A 27,170-nucleotide genomic window follows, 5' to 3' on the forward strand; every position below is an offset into this window, starting at 1 on the left:
ACTAATATGTGAATCATTTTGCTCATCGACTGTGGGGTCCCTCCTATCGCCATTCGTGACACAGATGCACAGGCATTTTCCACCCAACATCGAATACTGCTCCCTCTGATAGGTTCATGGTACATGTACCCAATGCCTGCTCAGACAGTAAATTACCTAATTGCCTGTCCTGCTTATGCGGGGCCTTTGAGTCACAGGGCTCAGGGGCTGAGGGGAGGAGGCCCTCATTAGTCTGTGATGGTGAGCCTCCCCAGGCCTCACACACACGCCCACACAAACAAAAGTGCTCGCACACACTCACAGGTATGCACACAGGAACACACGGACACACACACACGCACAAAAACACACACACGTTTCTATGTCACCAGTCTATAAAAGTGGCCCTGCAGTGCAATCCACAGGGGCCCTTTGGATTGGGGCCAGCGTGAATAATGACATAGAACACTCACCCTGCTTTCTACTCTAGTGGTAATGGCCGCTCCGTGAACTTCTTTTGGGACTCCAGGACTTCAACAGTTTGTGATCGCCTAAACACACTACTTAGCCCCAACAAGACATAGAGATGTCAAGCCCTTGTGCTTATGTTGAAAGAAAGGTCTAGTTTATCAAATAAATCGTCAAACGGTTATTGGCGAGGAAATGGTAGAGAACATGTAACCAAATAAATATGAACCAAGTGTGGTTCTTTGTAACTTTCGCTGGCCCTCAGAAATCTAACACAGGAGTTGGGTTAATTTATTTGAATGAAAAAGTGTAGGGCCTAAAGTGCAACATTCACCTCAGGCTTTGAGATAATGCACAAAAGAAGTTGGAGCTCATGTTTTAACACACAGTGCTCATTTAGGGTTTATGCCCAAAGAGTATAGTGTACTAAGATGATCCCTGTGCGTCACATCCATGAACACAGGCCTTATTTCACAAATACAGTTGAAGTCGGAAGATTACATACACTTAGGTTGAAGTCATTAAAACTAGCGTTTCAACCACTCCACACATTTCTTATTAACAAACTATAGTTTTGGCAAGTCGGTTAGGACATCTACTTTGTGCATGACACAAGTAATTTTTCCAACAATTGTTTACAGACAGATTATTTCACTTATAATTAACTGTATCACAATTCCAGTGGGTCAGAAGTTACATACACTAAGTTGACTGTGCCTTTAAACAGCTTGGAAAATTCCAGAAAATGATGTCATGGCTTTAGAAGCTTCTGATAGGCTAATTGACATCATTTGAGTCAATTGGATGTGTACCTGTGGATGTATTTCAAGGCCTACCTTCAAACTCAGTGCATCTTTGCTTGACATCATGGGAAAATCAAAATAAATCAGCCAAGACCTCCACAAGTCTGGTTCATCCATGGGAGCAATTTCCAAATGCCTGAAGGTACCACGTTCATCTGTACAAACAATATGACACAAGTATAAACACCATGGGACCACGCAGCCATCATACCACTCAGGAAGGAGACAAAAATAGAACTGTTTGGCTATAATGACCATCGTTATGTTTGGAGGAAAAAGGGGGTTGCTTGCAAGCCAAAGAACACCATCCCAACCGTGAAGCACGGGGGTGGCAGCATCATGCTGTGGGGGTGCTTTGCTGCAGGAGGGACTGGTGCACTTCACAAAATAGATGGCATCATGAGGAAGGAAAATTATGTGGATATATTGAAGCAACATCTCAAGACATCAGTCAGGAAGTTAAAGCTTGGTCGCAAATGGGTCTTCCAATTTGACAATGACCTCAAGCATACTTCCAAAGTTGTGGCAAAATGGCTTAAGGACAACAAAGTCAAGGTATTGGAGTGGCCATCACAAAGCCCTGACCTCAATCCTATAGAAAATAAAAGTGGTGATCCTAACTGACCTAAGACAATTTAATAGGATTAAATATCAGGAATTGTGAAAAACTGAGTTTAAATGTATTTGGCTAAGGTGTATGTAAACTTCCGACTCAAACTGTACCTCAGAAACAATGGTGCTTTTTAATAACACACACACCCCTGGTGTTGCTGGGTAAGCATGGATGTTTTTGATCATGACAGGATCTAAACACTATTAGAAATTGAATCTTGCAGCATACCTTTTCACCAGGCGGCGTTAACCACAGTGAGGGGTTAATAAGAACACAACAAAAGAAGGAAGCAACCCAAAACAACACAACAAATCTATAGGGGTTGGTCCACTTGGAAATGAATCAGCCTTCATCCAATAAGATGTCAGTTTATATTTATGTGTCCTGAGGTCTTTCCCGTGAGCCTGCATCCTGTTTTGATGGGTCAGACGGGACTAGTGCTGCTGTATGGCTGCCAGATCAGCAGATCTCAGCCCCTTAGGTTATACAAATAATGATAGGCCAGTGTTCCCGGTGGAGAATACAGTACACTGTGCTATCTGTGCCCAGGGAGACCAATCAGAGAAACTTTTACTTGCAACGGGGTGAGTTCTATTATTAAGAGTCTCCCCAGAACCACGGCAGAGTTTCATTAGAAGCCCCTATCTCATCTGCTTAGGAAAATGTATTACCTGGGTCATGTTCATTAAGGCATTCTACGGAAAATGTTTTACAACATGAAATAGAAATTACAAATGAGTGTTTCAGGTAGTCCCTCCTCTCTTTTTTTCTGCTGTTTTGTGCTCATTGAACATGATTCTGGTTAGTTGCATAGCTCCTAAAGCTCATATAAAAAAACTAAGACAATAGATTATGTTACACAGATCATTTACTTAAGAAAATACAAAACAATATAAATATATATTTTTACAGTAGTTCATAATAGATCCATTGTAATATCCTTCATATGCTGTACATGTAAAATGCAGTGGACAGATAAACACAGAAGCAAGGGTGCAACTTCAATTTCACATTGCATAAAACTGTATGTAACACTGTAATGAAATTGACATAACACCATCAAAACCATTCTCCATTTATGCTAATATCCTTTCTTTATTAGTTGTAACATGCACAGCCGTAGCTTTGACTTGCCTGTATAAGCTTGGCATCCAAACTGAACAGCCAGCCCAACATTTCGATACACACGTGTGACTTATGATATTCATTATATTTTATTATTTTTGTATGGTCAATTTATGTAAAATGTTAGTCATTGACTGTAGTCAATGGTGGATGTCACTTCAAGCAGCAGGTGACTTATCTTGTCATCTCTATATATTAGTTTGACCTTTGAAGGTTTCACTAAAAGTTCAGTCATGTGATCAGGAAAAAGCAGAACAAGAGGGTCAGCATGTCACAGTGATAAACAGGATAGAACTGCTCTTCTTCTAGTGTTATCTCTGAAATAAATATCTATTAATACGGTCAGGACATACTTCCCTCACCAGGGATTTCCTTTGGCTTGTTTTTTTTGTTTAAAATAGTCCCTACCATAACAAAAAAAGGTAAGGAATCATATCCTTCCTTCTATGACATCCAACTTAGAAATGCACTGTAATACAGACTTAATAGGAAGGACAACTGTGTGAATTCAGTATGTATGTAACAATGTCCTACATAAAAGGCAGAAAGCTAAAACAAAGATGTCATTAAATTAACTCTCTACAGGTTGGTCAGTCCTTTGTTGTCACTTTGTAACCGCTTTGTTATTTTCACAAGCTCTCCTCCTCCTCTTCCTCACTGACATGTTGGGGTAAGTGTTGTCTTTTGGGTAAGGACAATCCAGGACTGGGGAATTTTTAGTGTTCATATGATTGGTCTTGTGGGCTAGGCCTATGCAGATGAAAAGGCCAAGATCTCTTTGCGATAACAAATGCAACATGGATAGCTTCCACGTGAATAACAAAGCAATCTATCTTAAAAACAACATTGATTGTCTCAAATATGTGCAATTACATGATTTTGATTGATATGAACGCAATTAAGGATTTCAGTCTGGCAGGGGTTCACTGCAGAATTGATTAAGTTTTGCCAAATTCCCTGTGAAGAAAGCGTTGGGTTGATGTTTGCTTCTCTCACTCAGCTCTGTCATTCAACTGACATACGGAGAAAACCTAAAGAGCTAAGGGCCAGATTTGAATGCATTAAAAAAGGCTTTTGTTTCAGTGAAACAAAACAGGTCCTTGTTTCTATTAAAGCCTCACTGATCCACTGTATCATTTAACTTATCAAACCATTAATTTGCCTTGACAGCCTCTCCATGTATGGTAGCAACCAGAGAGGATTTCAGTGGGAAAATATATTTTTGCCGAACGCCCATAGCAAGGGAAAACCACATTGCTGGAACCCAGCGTTGTGAAATTGCACATAATTATTTAATACAGGCTTTTGCGAGACTGAGTTCATCAATAACAGGAAAGGTATCTGCAGTGCCCTACAAGCTGTTAAAACAAGCTAAATGTTTTACTGCAGGTGTTCCGACAGTACTGCTTCCTCTGGAGTTATTGCTTCAATCTTGTTTTTGGTCCCCACATACCACCCCATACCTACTGTACATCTACCAGTGAAAAATACAAAAATACTGTTATGAAAACAATATTCACTGTAACTATCCTATAGGAGGTGAAACAATTCACTTCTAACAGTACTTCCTTTTTATGTCCCACAAATAGGAACGGTAAATTCTACAAAACACTGATTGTATACTATTGTAGTGTCACAGTCATCTAAAGAACTGCAGCCATGACCTTCAAACCCTGTGGTTTCATAATGATGTGCTGATGTTGAAATTAGTTGGAGAAAGCTCTCCACTCTGCCATTACATGGCATTGATAGACATGTTTGCATAATGCGCTCCCTACTTAGTGTAATTTAGTCTATATAACAGAAACGCACAGTCAAAAGCAGGTTAATAATAAAATAAATGTACAAATACAATCAAATTAAAGTGCAAAATACTGCATTGATAAAGAGAAGCCTTGGTGTTTGGCCATAAATCTGGATCAGCAAATCTAATGCATATCAGCTGACCCTGTGCAGTCATAAAATATTTTCCCCAAGTGGAAATGGCTAAATGTCTATAAACTGTATGTGCACATGATGATGCTAATTATATAAAAAGTGACCATATTCATACTCTTGAGTTTTCACATAACTGTCTGTTATTCCCTAGACGAAGAGAACAACACCTTCAATTTATGCAAATTCTATAAGCCACAACATGGCTGCCTTGTTCCAGAACTCAACAAATTCCCTCCAAAACAGAGTTAAAATGAGGAAATAGTGCACACTTCACATTGAAAAGCACCAACAGCCTCTGGTTTTCTCTGCCTAGTAGTCCCTCTGAGGAGACACATGTCCAGCATCTCTTTCTCCCCAATGAAAGGACACATTCTTCAGGCCCTGAAGCTACTGTTGAGCTTGCGCCTCCTGGGGTGGCACACCTTGGAGAGCACCACCAGCACCGCGATCAGCACCAAAGCCATCACCACAATGACGATGATGCTAACGCTCTTACTGTCCAGCTTCTGACACTGCTCCTGCGTCACGCTCCCAATGTTCAACTCCACTAGCTCTGAGTTCTCCATGTACTGGCAGGTTACTGTGGCGATGTCCGGGACGACCACATCGGAGCGTTTGAGCATGTCGAGGAAGCGGGGGTTGCTACAGCAACTGAGAGGGTTCGAGCCAATGTAAAGGGTTTTGAGCGTCCGCTCCAGAACCAGGACTGTGTTGTACTCCAGGGTGACTAGGTTGTTGTTCTGCAGGTTCAGGGACTCGATGGAGGACTCCTTGTTCCACAGGGGGAGAGCGCTCAGCTTGTTGGTGGACAGGTCCACGAATTTGAGACTGCTTAGCAGGGAAAGGTCTGTGTTCAGGTCTGTGATGTGGTTCTCTCTCAGTGATAGGTGAGTTAGGGAGGTCTCCAGACCAGAGAAAGAATTTTGGTGAACATCCAAGCCTGGGTTTAGGGACAGGTCCAGCAACCTGAGCGTGGTGCCATTGAAGGCATACGGTGGAAGAACTTCAAGACTGTTTCCAGAGAGGTACAAGAAGTGCAAGCTTGGTATGAATTCTAAGGAGACACAGCCTGAGGGATCCTGAGAGTTGTGGTCTGTCTGTGGTGGTTTTTGCTGTGAGGGGCAGACTTTCAGGTAGTTCTGCTGGAGGTGAAGGCCTCTGATGCTGGGCAATCTTTGGAACGTTCCAGAGTCCATGTTGCTGAGAACGTTCCCTTGTAAGAAGAGTTCCTGCAGTGACCATAGGGTGTTCTCCCCAAACGTGAGGTTCTGTAGGGCATTGTAACTCAGGTCCAGGGTCTTCAGAGAGTTCAGAGGGCTCTCCTGGTCTACAGAAAAGGCCCCAATACAATTATTACTGATGTTGAGGTGCTCAAGGGACACCATGCTGCAGAAGAAAGACTGCGGTATGCTGTTGATCTGGTTGTAGCTCATGTCAAGGTACATAAGCCTTGAGAAGTCCTGGTGTCGGCTGGTTCCACCTGACTGTGTGTGAGGTACAAACGTGTCTCTGAAGTGCTCCAGCTCATCCGCTGTCCCCGTGGTGTTGATGCTCATCAGGCGGTTCCTGGACAAATCCAGGTACATGAGCTTGTTTCTTCTTGGGAGAACGGGGAAGTAGTGGATCTTGTTTTCCCTCAGGTCGAGGTAGAGGAGCTCGTACTCTAGGTCTGAGTCTGTGGTTTGGAAGCACTCCATGCTGTTCCTACTGAGGTTTAGCACCTTCAATTGGGAAAGGTTAAAGTCAGTGATGCAAGTGATGGAGTTAATGGACAAATCAAGCTCGGACAGATGGATCAGCGAGTCAAATGCTCCATCCTCGATCTCTAAGATGACGTTGTTGTGAAGGTCAATGTTTCTCAAGGCCAAAGATCCGCAAAAGGTTTCCTTGCCCACTTTGGTGATACTATTGCCATTCAGAGAAAGGTTCATGAGTGCTGGGGCTTCACTGAGAAAGAAGTCGGTCATCCCTGTGTACAGGCCATTACCTGAGAGGTCAAGCCTGTCCACGGCCGCAAGAGGCCCAATGCTGGTTTTCGAAACAGCAAAAACATCCAAGTAATTACTGGAGAGGTCCAGCACTTGCAGATTGGTCATGTCTTTGAACAGACCCGGCTGGATGAACTGGATCTTGTTGGAGTGGAGGTTCAGATGATGAACGGTGGTGTAGATTGATAGAACCTCTTGGGTAAGGTTTTGTAGAAGGTTCCGAGACAGGTCCAGCTTTTGGATGCCATGGGGAAGCTTGGCCGGAACGGTCCTCAGGTTCAGATCGTTGCAGTACACATCATTCTGTACCTGTGGACAAAACAAGGAGAGATAACTACATGAGCTTTGACCTTCACGGCACCACTGCACACTCCCAAATGACCACCTTGACACTTTTCAATCTCACAAACCAAATGGTTTATGCACATGTAGAGAGTTGTTTTATGGGCCATTGTGGCTGTGTTTTTGGCAGTCAGGGGAGACTGGGAGGCATGTTGTGAGGTTTTCACCTCATAAAACTAGCTCGTGTTACACCCCCTCTTCCACCCTGGGATTTTCAGAACCCCTGGTGTAAAAATAGTCTCTTTCCATAATTATTTCAAACTTTCAACTATTCACTTATCAGCGTGGCTGGTAATTTAAACCATATGGCATAAGCCCTCTCTCTAAATACAGCCCATAAAACACACGCACACACACTCAACTCACATAAAACAACGTGGATTTAGGTTCATGGCATACATTTGAAGTCAGCAGCAAGCAGTCCTTAGTTTTTTTTGCTAAAATATACGCTTTTTGAAAGCTTTCTTCTGGCTTTTATGAACAAGTGTTACCTTATACGTTTCTGATTAATAACTTACCTCATATGCATTTGAAATAACTTGAAAATCATAACAAGTCATATACAATAAACCTATCATGGGTCATATATCATTATAGGATCTAAAGATGTTATAACAGAAAGGGAAAGAAAGTGAGGTACAGCACATCTGTAAAACACCAACTTTATGTTTCCATCGACGTAGTTTAAAAAAAAAATCGCTTTGGTGCAATTTTCACAAGTATGTGGTACATTTTCACAACTCTTAGTACAAAACTCCAAACAGATAATCAGTTGTTTCAAAACTCTAAGCACATTTTCAATTGACTAAGTATAACACACAAAATCATACAGTCACTTTTTCACCAAACTTAATCAGTGTGTCACCTAGAAATACTGTACATGTTTCACATTGCAATACATGTTCATATAAAGTAATTACCTTTCACAATGCAATGCTCACATTACTTTTGATATGATTCTCTTCTCTTTTGTTAAAATACATTTGACTATTACTTAATCCTACTGCTCTTAATTGATGGTCACTTAAATGTTTGGTAAACCTATAGATTTGACATGTACACTGGTTTGTCTAGTACAGATTTTGAGAACTACATAATGAAAATGTATGCACCGTATAATGGAAAACTGTAATGTATACGGTAATTGTTGGTATTATCAACAGTAAAAAAAACTCTGAAACGTTTTACTGCAGCATATTGTAAATTATGGTGCCTTGTGGGAGAATTGCTGTATTTCGAATGGTACTGTTATTCCACCACACAGAATACAGTAACATACCGTATCTTTGGAGCGCCAAATAACCTTTTGACCACTAGTGGGTTCTTGGTATTGTTGTTTCTGGCTCATTAACATATTTTGAGATGTGCCTTGTAAGAGGCTATATTTGTTACACCCGTGAGTGAGAATGCTGTGCCAATTTAACTCGTACGTGGTTATAGTGCCCCATGACATTTAACATGTATAGGGAATAGATTGAAGTGGCAGCAAGTCTTAAACCTTAAATGTTTGAGCATTTTGCCATGTCCTTTTGGTCTGTTTTGCCCTGTAGTCACTGCCAGTTTGGAAGCCTTTGTTAAGGCCTCTAGAAGTGCCACCAAATATTCATTAATATGCTGTAATGTGTAAGGCTTCGGCGCTTTCACCAAATTGTGACGAAAAACAGTTAATTACTCAGAGCTTCATTATCTGTTCACAATGCAAATTAGTGACATCTGCTGGTCAGCAATAAATAGCAGCGTGCGATGATCAGATAGACGTTTCTTCCCCCCACTGTTTTCATCAAAACTCTGTGGCGCTGTGGTAAGTCGTTGGCTGTAGTAGCCTATAATCATTTGCAATACCAAGTTTGCATCTTACATCATGCTTCCCTTTTTTGCCTTCAAGTTGACTATTTTTCAAAGACTGAATCTATGGCATTATTTAGAATGCTTAACACAGAGGCTTATACTATATTAAATAAAACAATTTATTTTAATAACAGTAAAGAAAGTGTGGTTCACAATTAAAAACAAACTAATTAGTGTGCCTTCAAAGGGATCCAACCTCTTACCCTCACTTACCTGAATGCTCCATAGGTCCCTACTCTACCTGTTAAGCTATCGGTCATGTGAAACATTTGGACAAAATCCTAACTATATTTGTAAAAACGGTGTCCAGTAGAGGTTGGTGTTTGAAAGCAGCTTAGAATCTAAGAAAGCACCGGAACCACGGCGAAATCAGTGAGATCTCGCATTTTGCAACACACGTGATCAAACGAAGCCTCGGACATCATTGATGAGATTCTTCTGATAAAGTGATACACACATCCGCACACTACTTCGAAGTTAGCTGCTTAGCGATTCAACGCATGCCTCGGAGCTCCGGTATCAAACGTAACATCACTACACTTTACCTAGTAGCCAACCTGCTCGCAACAATCCCTTGTAATTGCAGTAAAATAGTAGGAAATACAAACCCCTCCCTTCAATGCATGTCATCCATTCATTCATTCATTCCGATAAAGTTTTTCTTTTACAGTACATTTTACGATATTGTACTATGTGTCATTACACAGTACTTGCTTTGATACTGTATTGATACTGACGGAAACATGGATTACCACAGAAAACACTGCTACTCCTACTGCTCTTTCCTCGTCTGATCATGTGTTCTCGCATACCCCGAGAGCATCTGGTCAGCGCGGCGGTGGCACAGGAATCCTCATCTCTCCCAAGTGGACATTCTCTCTTTTCCCCCTGACCCATCTGTCTATCTCCTCATTTGAATTCCATGCTGTCACAGTCACTAGCCCATTCAAGCTTAACATCCTTATCATTTATCGCCCTCCAGGTTCCCTTGGGGAGGTCATCAATGAGCTTGACAAGTTCCTTTCCTGAGGATGGCTCACCCCTCACAGTTCTGGGTGACTTTAACCTCCCTACGTCTGCCTTTGACTCATTTCTCTCTGCCTCCTTCGTCCAATTCTTTCCTCTTTTGACCTCACCCTCTCACCATCCCCCCTACTCACAAGGCAGGCAATACGCTTGACCTAATCTTTACTAGATGCTGTTCTTCTACTAATCTCACTGCAACTCCCCTCCAAGTCTCCGACCACTACTTTGTATCCTTTTCTCTCTCGCTCTCCTCCAACACTACACACACTGCCCCTACTCAGATGGTAATGTGCCGTCGCAACCGTCGCTCTCTCTCTCCCGCTACTCTCTCCTCTTCCATCCTATCATCTCTTCCCTCTGCTAAATCTTTCTCCCTCCGATCTCCTTATTCTACCTTATGAACCCTCCTCTCCTCCCTTTCTGCATCTTTTGACTCTCTATGTCCCCTATCCTCCCGGCCGGCTCGGTCCTCCCCTCTTGCTCCGTGGCTTGACGACTCATTGCGAGCTCACAGAACAGGGCTCCGGGCAGCCGAGCGGAAATGGAGGAAAACTAGACTCCCTGCGGACCTGGCATCTTTTCACTCCCTCCTCTCTACATTCTCTTCCTCTGTTTCTGCTGCTAAAGCCACTTTCTACCACTCTAAATTTCAAGCCTCTAACCCTAGGAAGCTCTTTGCCACCTTCTCCTCCCTGCTGAATCCTCCTCCTCCTCCCCCTCCCTCCTCCCTCTCTGTGGATGACTTCGTTAACCATTTTGAAAAGAAGGTTGACGACATCCGATCCTCATTTATTAAGTCAAATGACACCGCTGGTCCTGCTCATACTGCCCTACCCTATGCTTTGACTTCTTTCTCCCCTCTCTCTCCAGATGAAATCTTGCGACTTGTGACGGCCGGCCACCCAACAACCTGCCCACTTGACCCTATCCCCTCCTATCTTCTCCAGACCATTTCCGGAGACCTTCTCCCTTACCTCACCTCGCTCATCAACTCATCCTTGACCGCTGGCCATGTCCCTTCCGTCTTCAAGAGAGCGAGAGTTGCACCACTCTCAAAAAACCTACACTCGATCCCTCCGATGTCAACAACTACAGACCAGTATCCCTTCTTACTTTTCTCTCCAAAACTCTTGAGCGTGCCGTCTCTAGCCAACTCTCCTGCTATCTCTCTCAGAATGACCTTCTTGATCCAAACCAGTCAGGTTTCAAGACTGGTCATTCAACTGAGACTGCTCTTCTCTGTGTCACGGAGGCTCTCCGCACTGCTAAAGCTAACTCTCTTTCCTCTGCTCTTATCCTTCTAGACCTATCTGCTGCCTTTGATACTGTGAACCATCAGATCCTCCTCTACACCCTCTCCGAGTTGGGCATCTCCGGCGCTGCTCACTCTTGGATTGCGTCCTACCTGACAAGTTGCTCCTACCAGGTGGCGTGGCGAGAATCTGTCTCCGCACCACATGCTCTCACCACTGGTGTCCCCCAGGGCTCAGTTCTAGGCCCTCTCCTATTCTCTCTATACACCAAGTCACTTGGCTCTGTCATATCCTCACATGGTCTCTCCTATCATTGCTAAGCAGATGACACACAACTAATTTTCTCCTTTCACCCTTCTGATAACCAGGTGGCGAATCGCATCTCTGCATGTCTGGCAGACATATCAGTGTGGATGTCGGATCACCACCTCAAGCTGAACCTCGGCAAGACAGAGCTGCTCTTCCTCCCGGGGAAGGACTGCCCGCTCCATGATCTCACCATCACGGTTGACAACTCCATTGTGTCCTCCTCCCAGAGTGCAAAGAACCTTGGCGTAACCCTGGACAACACCCTGTCGTTCTCCACTAACATCAAAGCGGTGACCCGATCCTGCAGGTTCATGCTCTACAACATTTGCAGAGTATGACCCTACCTTACACAGAAAGCGGCACAGGTCCTAACCCAGGCACTTGTCATCTCCCGTCTGGATTACTGCAATTCGCTGTTGGCTGGGCTACCTGCCTGTGCCATTAAACCCCTACAACTTATCCAGAACGCTGCAGCCCGTCTGGTGTTCAACCTTCCCAAGTTTTCTCATGTCACCCCGCTCCTCCGCACACTCCACTGGCTTCCAGTTGAGGCTCGCATCGACTACAAGACCATGGTGCTTGCCTACGGAGCTTTGAGGGGAACGGCACCTCCTTACCTTCAGGCTCTGAATAGACCTTACACCCAAACGAGGGCATTACGTTCATCCACCTCTGGCCTGCTAGCCCCCCTAACTCTACGGAAGCACAGTTCCCGCTCAGCCCAGTCAAAGCTATTCGCTGCTCTGGCACCCCAATGGTGGAACAAGCTCCCCCACGACGCCAGGACAGCGGAGTCACTGACCACCTTCTGGAGACATTTGAAACCCTACCTCTTTAAGGAATACCTGGAATAGTATAAAAGTAGTCCTTCTACTCCCCCCTCCCCCACTACCCCCCAATCAAAAAAAAGTGGTTGTCCAACTGGCAATCATAAGTGGAATGCACCAATTTGTAAGTCGTTGTGGATAAGAGCGTCTGCTAAATGACGTAAATGTCAATGTAAAATATTACAGTAGGTGTACTGTGATACGAAATACAGAATTTTACTCGCACCAAGCCGCCAGTGTGTCTGTAAAGTAGAAACATAAAAAGTATGATATACAGTATAGACTTGAATGTTCTACTATGATGCTGACTATTATGTAACAAATTAAATCAAAGTGTACTGGTCGTGTACACAGTTAAGCAGATGTTACAGCAGGTGTAGGGAAATGTTTGTGTTTCTAGCTCCTAAAGTGCAGTAATACAATATCAATACAATGTTAGGGGGGTTCACACTGTTTTACTAAAATTGCATTGGTCAATATTTACATTTACATTTGACATTTTAGTCATTTAGCAGACGCTCTTATCCAGAGCGACTTACAGTTAGTGAGTGAACCACATTTTTCATACTGGCCCCCCGTGGGAATCGAACCCACAACCCTGGCGTTGCAAGCGCCATGCTCTACCAACAGAGCTCAGTACTGTAATACCTTAATATACAGTACTAGCCAAAAGTTTGGACACACCTACTCATTCAAGGGTTTTTCTTTATTTTGACTATTTTCTACATTGTTGAATAATAGTGAAGACATAAAAACCATTAAATAACACATATGGAATCATGTAGTAACCAAAAAAGTATTAAACAAATCAAAACATATTTTATATTTGAGATTCTTCAAATAGCCACCCTTTGCCTTGATGACAGCTTTGCACACTCTTGGCATTCTCTCAATCAGCTTCACCTGGAATGCTTTTCCAACAGTCTTGAAGGAGTTCCCACTTATGCTGAGCACTTGTTGGCTGCTTTTCCTTCACTCTGCCGTCCGACTCATCCCAAACCATCTCAATTGGGTTGAGGCCAGGTCTTCTGATGCAGTACTCCATCACTCTCCTTCTTGGTACAATAGCCCTTACACAGCCTGGAGGTGTGTTGGGTCATTGTCCTGTTGAAAAACAAATGATAGTCCCACTAAGCCCAAACCAGATGGGATGGCATATCGCTGTAGAATGCTGTGGTAGCCATGCTGGTTAAGTGTGCTGGTAAATAAATCACAGACACTGTCACCAGCAAAGCACACCCACACCATAACACCTCCTCCTCCATGCTTTACGGTGGGAAATACACATGCGGAGATCATCCGTTCACCCACACCGCGTCTCACAATGACACAGCGGTTAGAACCAAAAATCTCAAATTTGGACTCCAGACCAAAGGACTAATTTCCACAGGTCTAATGTCCATTGCTCGTGTTTCTTGATGTCTATTGCTCGTGTTTCTTGGCCCAAGCAGGTCTCTTATTATTATTGGTGTCCTTTAGTAGTGGTTTCTTTGCAGCAATTCGACCATGAAGGCCTGATTCACACAGTCCCCTCTGAACAGTTGATGTTGAGATGTGTCTGTGACTTGAACTCTGTGAAGCATTTATTTGGGCTGGAATTTCTGAGGCTGGTAACTCTAATTAACTTATCCTCTGCAGCAGAGGTAACTCTGGGTCTTCCATTCCTGTGGTGGTGCTCATGAGAGCTAGTTTCATCATAGCGCTTGATGGGTTTTGCGACTGCACTTGAAGAAACTTTCAAAGTTCTTGAGATTTTCCATATTGACTGACCTTCATGTCTTAAAGTAATGATGGACTGTCGTTTCTCTTTGCTTATTTGAGCTGTTCTTGCCATAATATGGACTTGATCTTTTACCGAATAGGGCTATCTTCTGTATACCCCACCTACCTTGTCACAACACACCTGATTGGCTCAAACGCATTAAGAAGGAAAGAAATTCCACAAATTAACTTTTAAGAAGGCCCACCTGTTAATTGAAATGCATTCCAGATGACTACCTCATTAAGCTGGTTGAGAGAATGCCAAGAGTGTGCAAAGCTGTCATCAAGGCAAAGGGTGGCTATTTGAAGAATCTAAAAATCTAAAATAAATTTTGATTTGTTTAACAATTTTTGGTTACTACATGATTCCATATGTGTTATTTCATAGTTTTGATGTCTTCACTATTATTCTACGATGTAGAAAATAGTAAAAATAAAGAAAAACCCTTGAATGAGTAGGTGTTCTAAAACTTTTGACAGGTATGTATGCCATTTATGTAGCAGACACTTTTATCCGAAGTGACAACAGTCCACACATTTTGGTATGTGACTTTGGAATCAAACCCAAAGTCACACTTTCTTTTGATAGTCCGGATAGTCCATTTGTAGATGCTCTACAGATGGTCATACTATCAACAAACTATCTGTTGATAAGCAACTGCTTGATAAGGTTAGGGTTAGGGTTAGGTTTAGAATAAGGGTAAGGGTTAAGGTTAGAGTTAGGATAAGGGTTAAGGTTAGTAGATAGTTAGTTGAAATGTTACTGATAGTCTGTAGATAGACTGTAGAGCATCTACAGGTGGACTATCCAAATAAAGTGTTACCGAACCAACAACTCTGGTGTTGCTAGTGCAATGCTCTTATGAACGTACAGGACCACTACAATACTGTAAAATACAATACACGATTACAATACAGGTGGAAGATGTATGATTGCCATCGCCATGAGCATACCACCATGGCCGTAACTACATATGAGGATGTGATAGTATTAAAAGTGCCTTAATAATAACTAAATAATAATACAGAATCATAATGTGTACCTGTAAGTAATATGCTGTTCATTTATCTAAATGCTGATTATACGATCAGTGTGCTCTATTAATCAGTGTGCTCTATTGATCTGTGTGCTCTATTGATGTCTGATCTGAGTTTGATTGGTTATAGCTAGGAATTCCTATAGGGGCGCACAGGGCTTCCCAGCTCACTCATTACAAGTGACTTGAAGCTGAAGCTACATCTCCGTGTGATTTACTTATATATTTCCCCCTTTCAGGTATGAATGCTATTTCGAATGTATTTGTTCTTGTCAGAATGTTACAGTGTGTTATTTAGTCAGCAACAAAGATGTTTAAAACATTAAATGTGTTATTTGTATGTTTAGACCACTTCGAAATTAGCCGTTTTGCTAGCTAGCTTGCTAGAATGCTGTTCACTTGCACGAGGTGACTTCGTGATCAGCGCATGCCCGAGAGAGACCGCGCACAGCTTCCAATGTCATTTTAGAGAATTTGGCAGTACGTCCAACCAGCCTCACAACCGCAGACAACATGTAACCACGCCAACCCAGGACGTCCACATCCGGCTTCTTCAACTGCAGGCTGGTCTGAGACAGCTACCTGGACAGCTGATGAAACTGTTGGTCTGCAAAACCTAATAATTTTTGCACAAACTGTCAGAAACCATCTCAGGGAAGCTCATTTGTGTGCTCATCGTCCTCACCAGGGTGTTGACCTGACTGCAGTTCGGCATCGTAACCGACTTCAGTGGGCAAATGCTCACCTTCGATGGCCACTGGCACGCTGGAGAAGTGTGCTCTTCATGGATGAATCTCGGTTTCAACTGTACCAGGCAACTGTGTGGGCCAGCGGTTTGCTGATGTCAACGTTGTGAACAATGCCCAATGGTGGCGGTGGGGTTATGGTATGGGGAGGCATAAGCTACAATGAACAAAATTGCATTTTATCAATGGCAATTTGAATGCACAGAGATTCTGTGATGAGATCCTGAGGCCCATTGTCGTGCCATTCATCCGCCGCCATCGCCTCATGTTTCAGCATGATAATGCACGGCCACGTCGCAAGGATCTGTACACAGTTCCTGGAAACTGAAAATGTCCCAGTTCTTCCATGGCCTGCATACTCAACCGTTGTGCATGTTTGGGATGCTCTGGATCAACGTGTACGACAGCGTGTTTAGTTCCCGCCAATATCCAACAACTTTGCACAGACATTGAAGAGTGGGACAGCATTCCACAGGCCACAAAAAAACCTTTTTTTTAAGGTACTGTATCTGTGACCAACATGCATATCTGTGTTCCCAGTCATGTGAAATCCATAGATCAGGGCATAATTTATTTATTTCACTTGACTGATTTCCTTATATGAACTGTAACTCAGTAAAATCTTTGAAATTGTTGCATGTTGCATTTATATTTTTGTTCAATATATATATATATATACATATTTTGTACACAAATTAATTATGGGTCAACATCTAAATATTGCTCCCAGTGTTGATCAAAGCTCAGAACACTTCCTTGATCTGACTGAGTTCTAATCGTGCCTGCCTCTTTGTGAACGAGTGGAATCATGAACAGTGGTTTGTTCATTATGGTCACCTGCGTCCCCTGGATTTGCCTTTTTGGCAGCACTTTCTCAAAGGGCCTCAGCTCGGACTCGGCTCACTAGAGAAGTAGACAAAACTGGGGACGCTGCTCGGCTGCTGACAGTGTATTTGCGAGATGCGGGACACAGCAGTGTCCCGCGACTCCTGCTGTGGACATGCAAATTATTTAGCTAATCTTTTTAGTGTTTGTAAACAGAGTGCGCTGCGAGTGTTCTACGTAATTAATCGGGCTAAAACCTATGGTGATTAACCTGAATCCGAGTATAACCTAGTTGTTTGCACTGTGTTTTCACCTATTCAGTGCACTGTGGATACTATCCACTGCTGGTCTGCAACTAGCCACGCTGACCAGCCCAACGGTGGTGCACACGGCCAGACCCCATGTGGGGGTCCCAGCTGGGAGAGCTAAGTGTTTTTAAATGTTACATTTAAATGTTTAATGTTATGTCTGTTCTCTTTCGTTGGCCTAGTCTTGTTAAATGTTTTTAGAATGTATCGTTTTTAAAATACAGCGTGGGTTATGTGGGGTAAACAGAACAGAGATTGCAGACTGGGTAGCTCAGTGGGGGTTCTATGACTTTATTATCACGTGTGGGTCTTTGGACCGTGTGTAGGCTATTATGCCCCTGTGTGTTGTGAATTTGCATGTTTGTACAACTGCATTTTATTGGGCTAGGCCCGGTTTGCAGTGAAGTAGTAGTAGTAGTAGGAGTAGTAGTAATAGTAGAACTTTGGTTGTTCAGTTCTCCTTAACCGTATACCTTACTAGTGTGTGTAGTGTCACTTTTTAGCGTGTTATCGCACATTTACCAGTATGGGGCAGGAATGGTCTGATTGGGCTGGACAGTTTGAAATGGCCACCGAAGTAAACAATTGGAATGATGGGCTCAAGTAAAAATGTATGTCTTTGTTGCTATCGGGGTGGGCTTGAGACATTTATAGCGGTCTCTCCATTGAGGATAGAAGTGGCAACACACAGTTGAAAAATGGCATGGAGAAATGTTTTGACCCTTGCTAGGAGGAGGCTGCATAACGAAACAGCCCGTGAATCTGGCAATGCTCTACGTCGGTTAATGGAGAACTGCAGATGCCACTACTTCTGGATCTGTTTACACGTGATCATTTTATTTAATATGTATGTAGTGGGGACTCGCGAGTCAGTCTCCGGTCTGCTAGGCCCGCTACACTGGAGCAGATCATAAGTATTGCTTCTGAGATGGAAGTCATCAGGAGTTTGGAACATAGTCACATAACCCCCATGCCAGGGTTCGTGGCATGGGATCACATGTCAACTAGTGATGCTCAAATGGAGGTTTTACTTGGTGTAGTAGAAGGGCTTTGACAAGAGGTCAAATCCTTGCTCGCTGAGGTATAAAAGGTCCAAGCCCCTCCCCCAAACAGACCGGCCGACCCGGTTCACGTGACTTGCGCCCCTGCCGCTCTGGGACAAAGCAGGTTTGCTTATAACCGAGGGAACAGAGGCCGGGCGAAATCTGCTGGGAATGTAACCGTCATACACGGCTAAACTGGCCCTACCTGCCGGGAAACTGCCCCTACCTGCACGGCAGGCCAAATGCTCTCCCCCCTTCCTCCTGTTTCCAGACTGGCCTCTACATGTGACAAGAACACTCCCGGGTTCTACCTCCATGCTAAAGCAGGTGGGTGGGACACTTGTCTACTAGTTGATACCGGTGCTCAAGTTTCCATTGTCTCCAAGCATATATGGCTAACAATAACTAATGGAGACACTGAGTTGATGGGTTACCAGGGCAAAGTTCCTTTTGCTAATTGGCGGGAAATGGAGGTCCTGGGCCGTTGGCAGACCATTTGTCAATTTGGGTCCTTAGCCGTCCGTAGTTGCTGAAATCTTAGTGGCGGATATGCTGCCCCAATACATTTTACTTGGCACTGACTTTCTAGCCAAATTTGGTGCTGTGATTGATCTGGGGGAAAGATCCTGCAACCTAATGGGATAGAAGGTGCCTCTCTTGTTGTTGTATGATGCTAACCAACCCAAACTTGTTACTGTTCACTCTGATACAGTTGTCCCACCCCGCAGCCAAGTAATTATCCGAACTCACCTTACGATGCATCAGATACCGGTAACGCAAAACCAATTAAAATGGCCCCATGCAGGATCCCCCTCCAACTGCAACAGGATGCTGTAGACCACATAGAGCAAATGCTAGATCATGGGATCATCCACCCCTCATGTGCCCCTGGGCAGCCCCTGTCGCTCTAGTTTTAAAACATTATGGAACTTTACGCTTCTGTGCTGATTACCGGAGACTCAATGTCAGTGAGAAAGATGCTTACACACTCCCAAGAATTGACGATGCTCTTGACAGGTTGAACAAGGCTCACTGGTTCTCCACCCTCGACCTAGCCAGTGGCTACTGGCAGGTCAAGGTGGACTCCAAAGACAGACCAAAAACTGTGTTTTCTACCAGACAGAGCTTGTTCGAATTCAACTTTTTAAAGTTTTGGTTTATGCAACGTATCAAGTACATTCCAGAAGTTGATGGACGTAGGTCTAGCAGATTCACAGTGGACCGCCTGTTTCGTTTATTTGGATTACATTGTTTTCGGTCGTACCTCTCAAGAACATCTCCTCCGTTTGGATGTTCTTTCCAAGCTGCACCAAGCCAATCTTAAGGTCAAGCCCTCCAAGTGCAATCTCTTTGCCTCTCAAGTACAGTATCTGGGCCACATCATCTCAGATGAAGGGGTGATGGCAGATCCTGCCAAGGTAGAAGCTGTGAGGGTGTGGCCTGTTCCTGAGAACCAGAAGTAAGGAGTTTTGTGGGGCTGGCGTTTTATTGTAGGTGGTTTGTGAAACAGTTCGCTGAAATAGCCCGCCCTCTGCACCAGTTTACAGGAAGACTGTTTCAATGGGAGGAAAACTGCCAGCAGGCATTCACGCAGTTGAAAGTTAGCCTCACTACAGCACTAGTTTTCTTCTACCCAGATCCTCACAAGGCATTTATCCTAGATACTGATGCTAGCAATGAAGGAATAGGATCTGTACTATTCCAAGAAGAGGGAGGATTGGAGCGTGTGGCAGTGTATGCTAGTCGAGCTCTGACAAAAAAAGAACGCAACCAAAAATAAGTTGTTGGGCATGGTTACTTTCAGAAAATACTTCAAACATCACCTCTTAGGCAAAGAGTTCATTTTCTTACCCACCACAACTTATTACGATGACTTGGCACAGGCCCAACAAGATAATGCGGAAATACGCTGTGCACCCCTAAACCCGTCTGTCGCCTCTCTCCCCTCCCTCAAACCGCCAATGGGAATAAGTACATCTTGGTAGTCTGAGATAGTTTTTTGAAATGGACAGACGCATTTTCGCATCCAAGAAGCCTACTCCATCGCCACAGTATTCACTAAGATCAGGGAAGACATTTTAAATCCAATATTTTCAAAGAAGTTTGCAGGCTGTTGAACATCCACAAATCTCGAACCTCTGCGTATCGTCCCCAGTCAGATGGGTTGGTCGAGCGCTTTAATCGCACCTTTTTGTCTACGCTGTCCGTTTTTGTTAATGAGAATCAGTTGAACTGGGATGTTCTTCTACCGTATATCATGATGGCCTATCGCAGTAGCGTTCATTCAAGTACCAGGTTTACCTCATACAAAGTGCTGTTTGGTCAGGAAATTGTTGGGATGCTTGACACAGATCAAATAGACTTTGTCTACAGTAGTGGGGGCAGTGAAAAGACACCAAGCTAGAGCCTCTGGTCGGCAGAAAGCTAACTTAGATTTTCGGGCCAATTTTCAGTATAATTCTGTGGGTGAATTGGTTTGGGTTCGAAATGCAGCTAGGAATTGGGGGGTTTGTCCTAACTTACAGAAGCGCTACAAAGATCATTTTAAAGTGCTAGAGTGGGTTTCAGATGAGACCCCCAGAAAATTAGTGTGTTAATCCATTTATATGCTTTATTTTGCCATTCTGATGTATGGCCCCTATTTTTATTTTCACCCTTCCTGTCCAAATCATCCTAAAGCATCTCAGAATTGATTGTGTAACTCAAAGAAGTTACTTATAGATGATTTGGACATTATTTGGAAAATGCTAATATAGGTACCATTGACTTGCATCAATTGTCCTGGGGGCATTTTGCCCCACTGTAGAGGGGGGTTCCACTAACACATTCCCTTAAAATTGGACTACTTTATAAAAAGCTGATTACAGTTTTTCTCTCTAACCAAGTGGATTATTTATCTTTAGGCTCTCCTACTGGTGTATTTTACATACACTTAGGTTGGAGTCATTAAAACTCATTTTTCAACCACTCCACAAATTTCTTGTTAACAAACTATAGTTTTGGCAAGTTGGTTAGGACATCTACTTTGTGCATGACACAAGTAATTTTTCCAACAATTGTTTACAGACAGATTATTTCACTTATAATTTACTGTATCACAATTCCAGTGGGTCAGAAGTTTACATACACTAAGTTGACTGTGCCTTTAAACAGCTTGGAAAATTACAGAAAATGATGTCATGGCTTTAGAAGCTTCTGATAGGCTAATTGACATCATTTGAGTCAATTGGAGGTGTACCTGTGGATGTATTTAAAGGCTTACCTTCAAACTCAGTGCCTCTTTGCTTGACATCATGGGAAAATCAAAAGAAATCAGCCAAGACCTCAGAAAAAAATGGTAGACCTCCACAAGTCTGGTTTATCCTTGGGAGCAATTTCCAAATGCCTGAAGGTACCACGTTCATCTGTACAAACAATAGTACGCAAGTATAAACACCATGGGACCACACAGCCATCATACCGCTCAGGAAGGAGACGCGTTCTGTCTCCTAGAGATGAACGTACTTTGGTGCGAAAAGTGCAAATCAATCACAGAACAACAGCAAAGGACCTTGTGAAGATGCTGGAGGAAACAGGTACAAAAGTATCTATATCGACATAACCTGAAAGGCCGCTCAGCAAGGAAGAAGCCACTGCTCCAAAAACGTCATAAAAAAGCCAGACTACGGTTTCCAACTGCACATGGGGACGAAGATCATACTTTTAGGAGAATTGTCCTCTGGTCTGATGAAACAAAAATAGAACTGTTTGGCCATAATGACCATTGTTATGTTTGAAGGAAAAAGGGGGGTGCTTGCAAGCCGAAGAACACCATCCCAACCGTGAAGCACAGCGTGGCAGCATCATGCTGTGGGGGTGCTTTGCTGCAGGAGGGACTATATATAATATGTGGATATATTATGTGGTATATTGAAGCAACATCTCAAGACATCAGTCAGGAAGTTAAAGTTTGGTCGCAAATGGGTCCAAAGTTGTGGCAAAATGGCTTAAGGACAACAAAGTCAAGGTATTGGAGTGGCCATCACAAAGCCCTGACCTCAATCCTATAGAACATTTGTGGGCAGATCTGAAAAAGCGTGTCCGAGAAAGGAGGCCTACAAACCTGACTCAGTTACACCAGCTCTGGCAGGAGGAATGGGCCAAAATTCACCGAATTTATTGTGGGAAGCTTGTGGAAGGCTACCCGAAATGTTTGACCCAAGTTAAACAATTTAAAGGCAATGCTACCAAATACTAATTGAGTGTATGTAAACTTCTGACCCACTGGGAATGTGATGAAATAAATAAAAGCTGAAATAAATAATTCTCTCTACTATTATTCTGACATTTCACATTCTTAAAATAAAGTGGTGATCCTAACTGACCTAAGACAGGGAATTTTTACTAGGATTACATTTAAGGAATTGTGAAAAACTGAATTTAAATGTATTTGGCTAAGGTGTATGTAAACTTCCGACTTCAACTGTATATAAAACCTATATAGATCTAACTTCATTATATATATATATATGTACAACTTTTTCTAAATTACAAAATCTGATATCAATGTGCCTCAAAATCGTTTAGCTGGAGTACTTAAAATGCTGAGATGAGACAGATTACATTTTTACTATAGTTGAGCAAGACTACTGGCATGCAGGGAAAGTGTTGAAAAGAAATGTAGGCTACATATGTGAACATGTGATCGTATTATTAATTGTATTTTAATGTTTAAGGACTCTTGAAGGATTAATCCAAATTAGGACTAAAAGAGATCCTAATCAAATAAAATAAAATAAAACACTGCCTCTAAAAATGAAAACACCATCTCCTTCTAGTCTGTTCCATTCAAACTGGCACGCTGATATCAGTTCTTGCAGTCTAAAGAGGCAATTTCCTGCCCAGCTCGAAATCATCCTGCCTGTTTATACAGTTTTGCCGTTAGTAGTCAGGAATGCAATATATTCCCAGAACTACAGCAATATGAATTTTGTATCAGATATTGTTTTCTTGTGTCTTCGCAGAAGGTGGAAAAATGAGAGAAGGAAAACACCAAAGGGCTTTAATGTTCAATGGACTCAGGGCAGAAAGCTACTGTATGCTGGAGCCTCCTTTAGTAAAGGACTAACAAAGAACACTGTGTAACATTAGGTCCAGATTGATAGTACCTGAGAGAGGGAACATTCCCTTATGGAAAGCAGCCCTGGGGCTTTCAGCTCCTTAATTTGATCCGTTTAGCTGTGGACATCCAAATACGGAGCTAGACCGAGATTACACATTTGTCACGGCAACCATTTAGGCAGAGAAAGTTAGTCAGTCAGTATACCCAAGGAAGATGCCAAGAAGAGTCGGACTTTATGTCCAGCTATGTCTAAACACTTACATTAATGTAGGTGCTTGGAGGATGAGAGTTGAATGCACTGTCTGAAAGTGATGTGAGACGTCACAAGCACAGTGCAGAGCTGTGAGGAAATGGCACACATGCCTCCTCTAAGGCCATAGTTTACTTTTATCTTGCCTAAGCACATTTACTTATTCTTCTCCATCTCAAAATGAAACCGTGTAGGTGTGACTACATATGGTTATGTGGTCAAACTGTATGTTCTGTTATTTGCTGTTCAGAGCATGAGGAAACAGTATAGCTAGAATTACAACAAGGATCGGTTTCATATCACAAGACTTCAATAGAAACGTTCTCTGCCACCAGAGAATTTGAAAGAACCCGATATAGTTTGGATATACAGTACATGAGAGATTTGTGAGAAAACTGCCAAAACTCTCAGATAATAACGTCAAGGTACACACAAGCTAAACCAGTAGAGAAAAAAAGCAGTTTTGTAATACTCAAATTCATCAATAAAACATAGGATACACTATCAAAACCGATAACAGAAACATCAGTTATCAGCAACTATCAACACTATTCCTCCTCTCTATGTAACTATAATCAGGGGTCCCACATTAAAATAAGTGTCCCCAATACCTATTTATTGTATTGCATACACTGTAACACTTTGCAAAAAGGTGCATTACAAATTAAATGTATTAATATTATTACATGGCAGTTACATAGTTTACATATTACATAGTTTCAGCTGACATACTTAGTTGTAGTTGACAGCTACGAAAACATTCAAAAAGCCTGCTGCTGCGGCAACTCAGTTCAGGGTCACTTACCACTTGGCAGGGGGAGAGCTGGCGTGAGGGATGTAACAAGGATGCTGCCACATCACTGACAATGGCCAGGACCAGCCAGAGGTAGGCTCCCATGGTGCTGTGACAGAGAGAGAGAGGGGAGGTGAGAAGAGACAGAGCAGACATGAGTGCAGGAAACACAATGATGGAGTTATGACATGAACTGAGACCATCCAAAGGAGGAATCCCTTACAGGGAAGTTGTTTATCCGTACACGGTTGCCTTTGTTTGACTTGTCATTGTTCATTTATTCCACTTGCGACATCAAATCGCTGGTACTAATAATGCATGACTGAGCTTAACTGAGAATGTCTTGGTTCGTTTTGGTAGGTCCACACATGCAAGGCTTTGAATACTTTGCAAGAATATTAAATCCTGTGAGAGTTAAATCATTAAAATTATTATGCTTGTTACCACAATGTCTCTGGTTTCCGCTGACCACCAATTACATTTGCAAACTTTTTGTTTGTATTTTTGTATTTATTAAGGATCCCCATTAGCTGCTGCCAAGGCAGCTACTTTTCCTGGGGTCCTGGGGTCCAGCAACATTAAGGCAGTTAAACGTAATCAATCACAATATGACCCTACATGAAAATATGGAATACTTTACAATATCTCAAGGAATGAGAGTAAGAGAGAGATTGGTTTGCTCAATAAGAGTAAGTGCAGTGGACACGTACAACATTTTAGCATGCTACTATATTTAGTACTTGTTCCTCTCAGGCTTGTTTTTAGTCTTAAGTGACGCAAAAGGAAACTCCCACTGATCACTCAAGCCGAGATCTAAAAGGTTATTCATTACTATTGGAACAAAGGTAGTCTTTAACCAACAACAATGACTTGTTTTGGTTCTCACAGCTGAAGAGCTGACCTATTTAATAGCATAGATATTTACTGTCTCACCAGAAATAGTATAATGTGACAGCTAAAACTAATTCCAGAGATGAAAGTGTGATTCTCCCTCCATGCCATATGTGTCTTTTGATCTCAAAGATCTCAGACAGTTTTTAGGTAGAATGAAAAAGTTGCAGAAATTAATAGAAATGTCAGTGTCATACATCTACAGCAAAAATCAAGACTGTCATTGCATGACTTTTCTTTGCCATGAGCACAACGCTGTCCACATCACTCAGGTAAAATACCCTCTGAATCCCATTAGAACATACCACTCCTACCCAGCGTGCAGAAAAACATTCTCTCTCATATATTCATCTCTACACCCATCCACATATTTTCTCATTCTCTTCCTTACTCTTTTACATAGGACATTCCTTTCCCTACTCCACAACCTCCACTTCTAAGTGTCTCGTTCTCCTCTCCTCTACCCTCTGTTGCACAGCTGAGGACACTTCTATCCTTCTCCAAGGCATTCCTACCATTCACCCAAACCAGCAAGCAATAGAAACCACACACATCAGAATATTATCCAATGTCGTTGTTCATAGGTGTTTACCTCTCTTCGAAATAGTTACTTTCCCCTGCAGTCTTCTGCTCATGCTGCTGCTCCTGTTGTAATCTTACATCCTCACTGACACACACTCCCACACCAACACTCTCACACACACAGCCGGCTCTACCCCGCACCTTTCAGCGCTGGTCCTTGCATCCTGTCGAGAATATCCTGCATTATTGTTGTTTTCCCCCTTCCCTTTTTTAGGGAAATACCTTATATGGGATTGGGAAGTCCATTCTCTCCATACTTCCTCCACTATCACACTAAGTTCCCTCTCTCTCTTCCTTTCTCTCTCTCTCTATCTCTCTCTCTCACGCACACACACACGCTATCTCCATTTATTCGCTTCTCTCTTCCTTTCTCTCTCACTCTATCTTTCTCTTTCTCTTCCTTCCCCTCCCTCTCTTCATCTATTGCTAATCAGTCAGAATAACTGGGTCCTAATTCTTCGTGGCTTGTCATTCCCACATGTTGGCAGTTGCTCATTTTGGAACAGCTGCGTACATAGTGAGGTTATAAATTCCTTGTATCTTTCTGTAAACAGTTAGGTATGCAAACACATAAACTTCTGAAAGCGCTCGGTTGAGAGCCTATTTATTATGTGGTCTCTGTGGCCAGCCAAGTTATCATGAGCTTAACCAGATTGTTATCCTATTCTTTGAAGAAAGACAAACATACATATTCACAAGACGTACAATTAGGTTACATGTCATGGACATATGGCTAACTTTGAAATACTGTTGAAGCCTCAACTGAAGATGTAAAAGACAGAATCGCATGCGAGCGCACACACACACACACACACACTATCTCACCCTTTCCATCCAAGGAGACAATGTCTTTTGAGATGTTGTACCGTTCCAGAATTGAATGGCAGAAATAGGTTCCTCTCTCCCCTAGTTCATCCGGAGGTATGCATGAGGCACTGAAGTGAGTGTCCATCAGTGGCAGTCCGTTTGGCAGCATCCTCAGTCCAGTTATATTGAGCCCAATGGGGAATCCCATGACATGTACTGCCTACCATAAGGGATAAACCTAGATTATCAAGTTTACACTCTTAGAGAAAAGGGTTCCGAAAGGGTTCTTCGGCTGTCCCCATAGGAGAACCCTTTTTAGTTCCAGGTAAAATATTTTTTGGTTCCAGGTAGAACCCTCTGTGGAAAGAGTTCTACATTACATTTACATTTTAGCAGACACTCTTATCCAGAGCAACTTACAGTTAGTGAGTGCATATATTTTCATACTGGCCCCCCGTGGGAATCGAACCCGCAACCCTGGCGTTGCAAGCGCCATGCTCTACCAAT

General features: G+C 42.8%; 1 protein-coding gene across 2 annotated transcripts; it reads right to left on the bottom strand.

Moving 5' to 3' along the window:
* Nucleotides 1–2,729: 2,729 nt before the first annotated feature.
* Nucleotides 2,730–26,771, bottom strand: LOC121573906 (transforming growth factor beta activator LRRC32). 2 transcript variants are annotated; one of them, XM_041886305.2, is made up of 3 exons: nucleotides 26,682–26,771; nucleotides 24,396–24,492; nucleotides 2,730–7,223 (listed from the first exon to the last, which is right to left on the bottom strand). In XM_041886305.2, the coding sequence occupies exons 2-3, from the start codon at nucleotides 24,486–24,488 to the stop codon at nucleotides 5,301–5,303; spliced, it is 2,016 nt and encodes a 671-aa protein (XP_041742239.1). In that variant the 5' UTR covers nucleotides 24,489–24,492; nucleotides 26,682–26,771; the 3' UTR covers nucleotides 2,730–5,300. The 2 variants fall into 2 exon arrangements, with proteins under 2 accessions (XP_041742239.1, XP_041742238.1); XM_041886304.2 differs by lacking the exon at nucleotides 26,682–26,771 and adding an exon at nucleotides 25,867–26,115.
* Nucleotides 26,772–27,170: the final 399 nt, after the last annotated feature.

The sequence above is a fragment of the Coregonus clupeaformis genome, unplaced genomic scaffold (genome assembly GCF_020615455.1).
Source record: "Coregonus clupeaformis isolate EN_2021a unplaced genomic scaffold, ASM2061545v1 scaf1206, whole genome shotgun sequence".
Taxonomy (NCBI): Eukaryota; Metazoa; Chordata; class Actinopteri; order Salmoniformes; family Salmonidae; genus Coregonus; species Coregonus clupeaformis.